The sequence below is a fragment of the Epinephelus moara genome, chromosome 24 (assembly GCF_006386435.1).
Source record: "Epinephelus moara isolate mb chromosome 24, YSFRI_EMoa_1.0, whole genome shotgun sequence".
Lineage (NCBI taxonomy): Eukaryota > Metazoa > Chordata > Actinopteri > Perciformes > Serranidae > Epinephelus > Epinephelus moara.
The window spans coordinates 34,944,395-34,955,941 of record NC_065529.1 but is presented as its reverse complement, the minus strand read 5'-3'; the positions used below and the strand labels follow the sequence as shown (position 1 = coordinate 34,955,941).

General features: G+C 42.9%; 1 protein-coding gene across 1 annotated transcript in view; it reads left to right on the top strand.

Annotated features, from left to right (window-relative positions):
• Positions 1-1,117: 1,117 nt before the first annotated feature.
• The window catches only part of LOC126385484 (potassium voltage-gated channel subfamily D member 3-like), a 142,103-nt gene continuing 131,673 nt past the window's right edge, over positions 1,118-11,547 (top strand). The window contains exons 1-2 of the mRNA XM_050037219.1: positions 1,118-1,223; positions 2,132-3,298. Of these exons, the coding sequence (XP_049893176.1) occupies positions 2,196-3,298 (1,103 nt within the window). The 5' untranslated portion in view covers positions 1,118-1,223; positions 2,132-2,195. The remainder of the gene's footprint in view (positions 1,224-2,131; positions 3,299-11,547) is intronic.

The following is an 11,547-nucleotide window of genomic DNA, read 5'->3' as shown; positions in this document are numbered from 1 at the left end:
GTTTGGGCAGGTGTGAACACAGCAATCGCACTCAGGTGCACACCAAAACAACCGTACTGAGACGTTGAGCAGCGCTAAAATCAACCTGCGTAGTTGCCCCTCCATTGTGACATTAGAAAGTGTCACATTTATCTTGCAAGTGTACTCTTCTTCAACGTTTTCTTTACTTCCTGGATTTTTCCCCCATGGAATCTCTGACCAGTCAAGAGCAGCTTTCTTGCACAAGGCATTTTATCTGGTCTGCTTGTAAATGTTGCCGTTAGAACACGAACCAACTCTAGGCAGTTATACAACTTGATAACAAAAATAATCCTTGATTCGGACAAAAGCGTCTGGACTCCAGGTCTGAAAGCACCCTTAGTTGGGGGCAGCCTAAGTATGGTATTCTAGCATTTAAAAAATTGTATGTTGTAGGAGGAGTGGGGGGTTATCGGGGCCCAGCAGCTCATTTTTGCCCCGGGCCCCTCAAAAAGTAATCCATCCATGTTAAACCTCTTCTGGAACATGGGAATAATATTGTATGAGTAATAAAGTGTTCATATTATACATCATAAAGTATTAGTTTACAAGTCAGGGCGGTATCTGCTGCAACTGCAATGGCAGCATTTTGGTTAACTCACCATAATAGGTGCACGATAGTGACTTTTTTAATCCCCCGTCATCACTATTACAATACAATGGTATTTAATGCTTGAGTAATGCAGCAGCACTGTGCTGACTGCAGTCAAGGTGACAGGGTGAGTCTGTCACATATGATGGTAAAGTGAGGCAGAGGGAAGGAGGGCTGATCACGCAGAGCTGGCACAGTGAGAGGAGAGACGCACATTGTACTTTGTGCTGGAGAAAAAGGGGGAGCGCGCCGCTCCTCTCCATCACGTTTCACTTTTCAAACACTGACGGGGAAACAAAGGAGTCAGGATGTAAAAAAAAAAAAAAATAAATCCGTCAGAGGACGTCCACGAATCCCGCTGCAGACCGTTTCCTCTGAGTCTTGTGGTCCCACACACTCGTTCATCCTGCTCCATCAGCCGCGTTTTGGCGCTCTGCTCGGTGCCGGAGTCTGCCCACCGACCGACCGACAAGGAGAGGAGAGGAGAGGTGCTGCTCGCTGCTTCATCCCGCTGGATGGATCCTCTCACTTGTTAACTGAGGACTCGATCTTTAGGGAAACTCTGATTCTGTTTGGAAGAGTTGGGATTTTGTTCCCCCCTCCACTTTTACCGGTGAGGGCGTTTATGTGTTTCCCTCCATTCACTTAATATTCTAAAGTAGAATAAGAGCAGAGGTGCGTTTAGATAGTGAGCCATGCACACTGGAAAGTACTTTCAGTGCACCAAACTGTATGTTACTATTAATTTAAAGGTATGTGTAAACATTCAAATGACTTTTAATGTATTTCTCCACTAGCCAATATAGGTCAGGTTATTTCTAATGATTAATATATTTGATTTTTAAATAAACCCAGTGATAATGTGTGTATTAACATTACAACATATATAAATCTGGAGCAGTTGCCTTTTTATTCCGGTGCAACAGGTTTGTTTCAGTCCCTGACAGTCAGTGCGTCTCCCTGTCAGTCACTTAATGATGCTGCTCAGGACAGAGACAGTGGGTCTGTACTTGTGTCTTCACTGATGCTGTTAGTGTAACTGAGTGATTGCACTGTATTCACTGCACATGTAGCTGTAGTTTCTCATATCAGTGGCAAATGTGGGCTGAAGGTCGAAACAAAAGTAATTAGTTCACAAATGCAGCAAATTGGCAGCAGTCTCAGTGAAAATAAACTCTTAGATATCAGCTGAAATACATATTTCATATGATTTTCATGTTGAGGTTGTGGGCTCAAACCTGAGCTCCACCTTTACCTGTGTGCTGCCTGGGTTGGCTTGTAGGCAGTGTGCTTTTGTTGTTGACACATTTAAGCTTTCTCCCTCAAATTTGGATGACATTTTGGGTGGACTTGGACTGAAAGCAGGGGCGAGTGACTGGAGATTTAATAAGTAGGAAAACTCATTTGGAGCTCAAAATGTCATGAGCTTTTTCAGTGCTGTGATGTCAAACACTGATAATGTGGTTGATTATTTAGTGTGCTGCTGTTTTCAGCTTTATGTGTCCGTCTCTTGTCCCTCAGATGTCAGTTGATTTTGTGGAGAGTCGGCTCTGAAAGTGAGGAGGACTACTTTGAAGACTTCACGATGGCGGCAGGAGTAGCAGCGTGGCTCCCTTTTGCCAGGGCAGCAGCCATCGGCTGGATGCCCGTCGCCAACTGCCCCATGCCTGTTGCCCCGAAGGACAACAGTAAGAGACAGGACGAACTGATCATCCTCAATGTTAGCGGCCGTCGCTTTCAGACCTGGAGAACCACTCTGGACCGCTACCCCGACACCCTGCTGGGCAGCTCTGAAAAAGACTTCTTTTACAATGAGGAAATCAAGGAGTACTTCTTTGACCGGGACCCTGATGCCTTCAGAAGCATCCTGAACTTCTACCGGACAGGGAAGCTCCACTACCCCCGCCACGAGTGCATCTCAGCCTACGATGAAGAGTTGACCTTCTTCGGCATCATCCCCGAGATCATCGGCGACTGCTGCTATGAAGAGTACAAGGACAGGAAGAGGGAGAATATAGAGCGACTGCAGGATGATCAGGAGGAGAACAAGGACATGAAGCTGCCCAACATGAACTTCAGGGAGACCATGTGGCGGGCCTTTGAGAACCCCCACACCTCCACCATGGCCCTGGTCTTCTACTATGTCACTGGATTCTTCATCGCCATCTCGGTCATCACTAATGTGGTGGAGACGGTGCCCTGTGGTTCCACTGCCAACCAGAAAGACATGCCATGTGGTGAACGCTACACTGTGGCGTTCTTCTGCATGGACACCGCCTGCGTCATGATATTCACAGTGGAGTACCTGTTGCGCCTGTTTGCCGCGCCTAGCCGCTACCGTTTCATGCGCTCGGTGATGAGCATCATCGACGTGGTGGCCATCTTGCCGTACTACATCGGCCTGGTGATGACCAACAACGAGGACGTGAGCGGCGCCTTTGTGACGCTGCGCGTGTTTCGAGTGTTCCGCATCTTCAAGTTCTCCCGCCACTCGCAGGGCCTGCGGATCCTGGGTTATACACTCAAGAGTTGTGCTTCAGAGCTGGGCTTCCTCCTCTTCTCACTCACCATGGCCATCATCATCTTCGCCACGGTCATGTTCTACGCAGAGAAGGGCTCCAGCTCCAGCAAGTTCACCAGCATCCCAGCCTCCTTCTGGTACACTATTGTCACCATGACGACGCTGGGGTGAGTAACAGACATATGCACACCCACACACACAGGTAAATACAGTCACACACATGTACACACTGTAAGCACCCTTCGTCCCTCATGCTGCTTTACTGTATTTGTATCTGTCTCAGAATTAAAACTATCGATTCTCATGTTAATAGATGCACTGGGTGGATTTTTTTTTTTTTGGAAATTGAATAATTTATGAAAACCACTTTGAATTTCAAATGAGCATTAAGACAGCCTGTCCCCTTACTTCAGCACGCTACAGCTTATTTGAGGCTGCCAGTGTGAGTAATGGTGGGAAGTGTGGCATTTATCTACCAGCACAAACACTCGTGGCATTTTGTTTGCCTCACTTAGAACTCGCCAAATAAGGAGACAGTGGCTGAATGCATACAATACATCTGAGTGCTGAAAAGATGCCCAGATACTACACAGATTTGTGTGTACACTAAGGACTCCACTGAGCTATATTTAGTGTTTCTGTCTTTTTCAAAATGTATCTTTTGCTTCAGACACAGAGCAAAGCTGTGATTAAAATCATACTGATCAGATATGATTGGTCAGATTGCTCATAATTATCCAATAAACGAACAAATCTTAATCATATTTCCACCTCTGCACCCTTGTGACATTAAGCTGATGCGTCTCCTCATTATCTTTGGATGAACAGTGGTTTAGTTTAATTTTTTTTTTTCGGTGCTGTACTCCTGTCCTCTGAATTGGGACCACACTAGAGGCAGGATTATTTATGGCCCAGGCATTCGGCGTGAAAATGCCTTGTGAGGAATTAATTTAACTGCATTATAAAGTCGGATCTGTCTGCCGTGTGCCTGGAGGCGAGGTGTCCCATGAGATCTCCTCTGTCACCTTTATTATGATTCCCCTCTGCTCTTAATCTTTCACACAAGCTCGCTGAGATTCGGCGCCATGAATGGCGGGGTGAACTTGAAAGTGTTCCCGAAGTTTGGCTGAGTGAAGTATTATGAAGGCACAGTGGAAGAATAGTTATGAGTTCCTAAAAATCAGTTTTTCTCCATGGCTCTCTTTGTAGATAATGCAGTATATGTAAATGCAAAACTGCCATTTGGAATAACGTGGCATGACAGTAAAAATGAAGCTGATGGCTTCAGTAGATATCCCTGATGATAAATGACTGTCAGTATGATCAGGCAGGAAAAGCATTAAAATGATAGGTTCACTTTTTTCAAGTCTGTCTGAAAATTAAAAGCAGTAATTCCTCCTACTCATTCTCATTCCAAGGGTGTCGTCTTGGTCAGTGCCATCAGAGTCTGATACTGATGCACAAGGCACCCTTTGGCATTTATAAGAGAGGCAAGGGGCTTTCAGATAACTCCAATGTAAAGTCATTTGCGGTGTAGTATAAAGAGCAAGGAAGTCCGAGTAGGGTCAGAGGGCAGGTGGTGGATAGATCAAACAAACACAGGACTTTCACTGAGGAGGCTGCTATTCATGTAATGGATGAAACTGACTGGTTACTACTATGTTACGTAGTTAACATCATGTGACACATGTTGTTACGTTACATAACAAACGTACTTATTTAAATCCAAGCCATAATCTTTTTTCTAAAGCTAACTAAGTAGTTTTGTCGCCTAAACCTAAAGTAGTTTTGGTGATGAAACCTACTTTTCCTGTGCACATGAATGTTAATTTTGAAAAAAAAAAAAGATGCCTAACGCTGGGGCATCGGTGGCTTAGTGGATAGAGCAGGCACCCCGTGTACAAGGCTGTTGCCGCAGCGGCCCAGGTTCGACTCCAGCCTGTGGCCCTTTGCTGCATGTCACTCCCTCTCTCTCTCCCCCTTTCACATTTAGCTGTCCTGTCGATTAAAGGCAAAATGGCCCAAAAAATATCTTAAAAAAAACAAAAAACAAATGATGCCTAACGCAGCACAGTGATGCAGTGGTTAGCATTGTTGCCTCACAGCAAGAGGGTTCCTGGTCGAACCCAGTGTGGGGAATTCGAACCCCTGGGTGGAGGAGCCCTTCTGTGCGGAGCTTGCATGTTCTCCCTGTGTCAGCACAGGTTTTCTGGGGGGTACTCTGGCTTCCTCTCACAGTCCAAATACATGCAGGTTAATTGGTGACTCTAAATTCTGGCAGCCTGTCCAGGGTGTACCCCGTCTCTCACCCAATGTCAGCTGGGATAGGCTCCAGCCACCCACGACCCCTTACAGGATAAGCAGTTATGGATGATTAAATAATGCATGTAACGAGTGGAAATTGACATGCCACCCTTGAGCATCCAAAACTGACTATAGACGGCTGCCTAGAGCCTCATAGTTTGGAGCACACTGGCCCCTGATGATGTTGCCGGGTTTGACAAATTGGGAGTGAGGTGTTGCCATGACATGATTCCAAAGTTTGTGATGAGTGACAAAATCCACTGTTCTTTTTTTGTCAAAACATTCTTTTTTAAGGTATTATGAGGCTTCAGCAGTTCAGACAAGATATATGGATGTCTTCCAAAGGCACAGTCTCCAGCTGTAACTAATGATTATTAACACCATAGAGGAATCTGTTTGTATGATCGATTGGTACATTAAATTTTAGAAAATAGTGAAAAATGCTCATCACCATTCCCCAGAGCTGAAGTTGCTGTCCTTACATTGCTTCTTTTTTTGTCCAAAACTAAATGATATTCAGTTTTTAATTCTACAAAACAGAGAAAAGCAGCATTTTAGAAGCTGGAACCACTGGGGCGTCGGTGGCTTAGTGGTAGAGCAGGCGCTGCATGTCATCCCCCCTTCCACGCTTACCTGTCCTGTCCATTGAAGGCAAAATGCCCAAAAAAATATCTTTGAAGAAGCTGGAACCACTGAATATCAGGGTTTGTCCTTGATGAATGACTCACTGGTACAGTCAGCGATTCTAATCCAATACACTTTTTGTCACATTCAGTGAAAAGCTGTCCGCTCTGTGCCATCGATACAGCAACAGGGGGCATTAGTGCTTGTGCACAGTATAGAGGAAAGGAAAGGAAATGATATGCACAAGAGGGATGGTAAATGCCATAAATTAACAGAAGGGTACCATAAAACTTCAATTAATAGCCCAGGCTATTATTTGCTTAAATCACTGAACTTAACGGGCTTATATTTGAGACAGGCCTCTATATGGGGCGACCTTTAATTCCTTTAACACAAAACTGTTGCTCAGCAAACATAGGAAATAAGATCAAATTGTTTATTTGAAATAGTATGAATATTACTTGTGTAAAAATTAGGTTTCGATTACCATTAACTATGTATCATTAATTTGATGTAGCTCCAACAGACAAGGCATCGAAGAGGGAGGGAGTTACGACACCCAGCATACCAACACAACACCACTTTATCCTGTTAAAACAATATTCATAACTTGCGTTACTTTTTATGATAAAACCTTTTTGATTCTTTTGATCTGAGAACCCTTACAGACTAAAGAAATATAAATAACATACCAGGTAATCGGGGAATGGACACATAATCTGACTCTATGACCACTTTAGAGGTAGGGAGTCATCACTAATGGAATCTAACCGAGCTAACATTATGTAGCATCTCCATACTGACAAAATAATAATATTTGTATGTGCGATCTAAACAGCTATCTAATGTTGGCTCAAGTGGGTAGCCAACAACCTGATTTTATAGATCCAAAGAACTGCGATAAAAATTAACTGCTTGGCAACCAGACCAGGCCTCTAATTGAGACAGGCCTTTATTTGTCAAACGTGTAGCCACACCAGGCTAGTGAAAGGGACTGGGTGTTTAATTGAGACTAGGCCTTTAATTGAGGCTTTATGGTATATAAGTTTGGGTGTGGAGTTTAAATATCAACAGCCTTTGCACACTCCACCTTAAGATGATTTATCAGTTATCCATTATAATAGCTGTCAATAGATAACAGCTATAAATAAACCAATTAAACCAAACAAAATACAAAAGGTAGGTGTGTAACTGCTGCTGCAGGCACAGGTGAAAGAGCGCATTCCTCACCAGATGGCACCTCCGTTCAACAAGGCGTAACACACCTTCATATTCGCTAATATATTCCTGTCACGCAGCTAATCAGTTCATCAACAAATCATATCAGCTCTGCAGATTTTAGTACAGATTCTGTCTTTGTTTTCTCTCTGCAGCTCTGAGAGGAAACACTGTGGAAACACAAACAGAATTCAAACCAAAAAGTCTGTAAGATGGAAGATGTCCATTCAATTCATCCAACTCACATTGATATTGTGTTGGGAAGGAATCTCCTCGCAGCCACTATGGACAGTAGGAACAATTATGGCAGCAAATAACTCCATGCATATGATCATTTGGGTATTGATTTAAAGTTAAAAGCCTTAAGTTTCTGTAATTACCTCTCTGTATAGCACTTTTCATAGCCAGTGGCAGAGTCCGCTATTCCCACACTGGATTTGAATTGCAAACCAGGACTGGAATTTTAAGGATTATAATAGACTTGTAAAATGTGGGCCTATCCTTCAGACTGAGAGCTTTAAAACCTGTTAATATTGTTTCAGAAGCGCTCTATTTTCTGCTGTGTTCATTACTGTGTGTGATCTGCTCAGAGACTAAGAATACTGAATAGGCGTATGTGTGGGCTGTCATGTTGCACCTCGTTTGACCTTTAAGAAGATACCTGGTGATGAGACCATGTGGCTTTTTTTTTTTTTTTTTAAACGAAGTATGCTTACTTTCCCTGTTGAGGAGCGACTTGTGCGGCTGGCAGACCTGAAACTTTGCATCCTTTTTAAGGTCACTTATGGTAGTTACTGCACTGAGTGTCAAAGATTGGTCTTTTTCACAAATGAAGACATGGAAACTAAATGAAAAGTCAAGTGTGGATCTCCAGACCAGAATAGCTCTATTAGTCTCTCTATAGCATAAGGGCTTAAAAGGCTGCATGACTTTACCTGTGCTACAGTATTTGTGTGTGTGTGTGTATGAGTGTGTGTTTGTGTGTGTTTGGTGTGTTATAAGAGGGTCTTTTGTATCACATATACAAAAGGATAGAAATGCCAAGGTGAAAGCATTATGTAAATTGTGAACCCTGCACAGTGTGTTTGAGTGTGAAGCCATTATGTCCGACACACGATGGGCAGCAGCACTGTGACTCTATATACAGCTGCAACAATAGCGATCCTCATAGCTAACCAAGGACAGTCATTTAAAATCATGGAACTGTGAATTGGTGCATGTTCAAGGCTCATGCAATCATTCTGTGAACGTTCAGATTCAACATGTTCTCTCTACGCAGCCTCACACTAGCATTTCTTAACATGTTTCTGTATCAGATCAAACACCTAAAATCCAGAACAAAACCTAAACGAATACAATATTGTATGTTCAGACTTTCTGTGCTCCTCAGGGACAAAAATCTGTTCATTTTCTGCTTTTCCAAACAAGACGTGACCACATTTCTTTGCTGATAAACGAGAGGAAAGCTTAATTTCTTACTGGAAAAATTCAGAATGTTTGGGATTCTCAACACAGGCAAAAATCTAAATTTTAAATTGACAGTATCCAGCTGTTTGCAGCACCATGCACTGTAACCTGCTTTGATCGAAACAACCAAATCACAAGCTTTTCCCCCCGTGAACATAGAATAAATATGTATAACAGGGTACAGTACAGTCTTTGTCATGTAGAACTGCAACCCACGCAAACTTAACAAAAGCAAATAAAATATATTCAAATACTGGTGCTTAGTACACTATGTGCCCCCCTGACCTCGTCCTGTTTCGTTAATGTGCAGCGAGAGAGGCTAATCTGGTCATAATTACAACTGCAAGTGAACAGCCAGCAGCTTTTCATAAGGTTCAGTGTTCCCTCCTGCCTGTCGCCTGTCGATCTGCTCACCTGCTGAAGGGACATATGCCGAGGTGATGAGGTCACCAATAACCCATCTGTCAATGCACATAAAACACCACGGGGGAGAAATATCAAAACTGCAGTACATGCAGTACAGTGCATGAAACAAATCCCAGTGTACATTTCCATCAGTTTTTACTTCCATGTCACAAAACAAGCTGCAAGCTTTCATCGGATGTTGTGTTGATATACACAAGATACTAGAATATGTTTTTGGCTCACTATATTGTTAATATTAATTTTCAGCAAATCCAAAGCATTTGGAGACAAACACATACATGCACACCAATCTGCAGTCTGCATTATCTATCCAATATTCAAACCCTCCACCAGCTGATACATCACTAAACTTAATGGGAAACTTCAGTATCGTTTAACCTGGACCATTTTGTCCCTTGCTGTTGTGTCTAAAGCTGGATTTAAACTTATGGAGAGCCCATGCCGTAGCTTACGCTGTTGTGAGCATTTATACTTGTGCAGTGGTGTGTCTGTTCTCACTCTACAGTTACGCCTCCAAAAAAATTAGTCGGCAATGGGGTTTCTGTGAAGTGCTGTAAAGATAAGTTGCTTCAAAACACACATTAAACACACATTAAACATGGATTAATAGCAACAGTTTCAAACACAAGTACACAAATCCACTTTACTATAACTCACAGCATTCACAGACAAACACATGTCTTTATCTGGACACATTTTCTCCACAAATGCAACATGCTAACGTTATTAGCACAAGCCTATGGAATTTTACATTGTATAAATTAGCCTAGCGACTAGTGGCCATTTACTATACTCATGTGAAGCCAGGGACAACAGCAGCATTTAACGTTACAAAATTCGGCTCCATTACAACTCACAGAGTTCACTGAGAAAACAACTGTCTTATATTAAACACGTTTTCCAAACAAATATAACATGCTAACGCCATTAGCACAAGCCTATGGCATTTTACATTGTATAAATTAGCCTAGCAGGAGCGGAGATTTCCTCTGCTCATATGAAGCCAGGATAAATCACACACAAGACTTAAAATGCTTATCGTTACGTATGACGTATAGTTACATGTCTGGAGAGGTGCACGTCAGGCTACGGTGTAGGATACAGCGTAGGCTCTACGTCAACGCAGAGCCTACGCTGAAGGTACGGTGTTGATTTGACGCAGAAGTGTAAATCCCACTTACGGCTACATTCAGACTGCAGGCAAAGGTTCCCAAATCTGATTTTTTATTTTGATTTTTTTATTTGACTCAGGTCTGTTTTTTTCTCACAACACTGGGAACAGTACAAATGTGAGGTGCTGACAGATACAGTTAAAAGTAGCTCTTAACATCCTGAATTTTTGACTAAGATCTGTTAAAGTGAAGCCATTCACAACTCGAGCCCATCACTCCCAGCTTCACATCCACGCACACTTCCAGACTGAGGTAGCAGCCATTGCTCCACAGAAAGCCATAATGGAACATTTGGCTCTCTTTCTCCTCATCTTCATCTTTGTTACCATCTGCTCACGCTGGCCTCCACTGCACAGCCACTTATAAATGAAACTGTAAACGCTGACTTTAGTGGCCTCCATGTTTACTTCTGTGCAACAGCGTGCTGCATGTGACGTCTTTGTTATTGTTCTTTTGCACATGTGGGTCAGTTCTGGATCAAGACCAGTTCCCACTGGAATCCGATATTGGCCACATTTAAAAAATACTGTGAACAGCCAAACAAAAAAGGGATCTGAGCAATAAATCCAAATTTAGCTCTAAGGCAAAGTGACTAATGGAAGGAGGGACCAAGTGTGTGCACCTCAGGGTAAAAATACACAGGTGCAAGACAAAGTATACCTCACTGCAGGTCACAGAGGAGACCTGCACACTGTAGGCTACCTCAAGAAGATGAAGGTGAGGAAGATTCTGTGGATCCAAACATTGCCTTAAAAGAAAAGAGAAAGAAAAGACTATTCAGAGCCGACAGTATGCAGATCCCAAGTGACTAATGGGAAGAGCAGTTTTTGAAATTGGTCCAGTATGAGCGCTGCAGCCACAGACAAAGGCTGCAATGTAATCTTTGGGGCTATCAACACCGTCACTGTATGCTCACTAAAAGTGCCCTTTTTTTGCTACTATTTTCAGATTGTTATCATAAGAGTCTGGCAGCATTATGGAAAGGACCAAGCAGCAACCTCCCAGGCTGAAAAATGAAGCCAGTGCAGAGGTGCCATAAACTGCAGTTCATCAAATGTAGGGATGCACTGAAATGAAAATTTGTGGCCGAAGCCGAATAATATTAAATGCTTGGCCAAATACCGAGTACCGAATACCGAATATCGTTGTTTAGTTTTTCATTAGTTTTTGCAGATGAACCCCCTCCAGATTAGTGTTGTCACGGT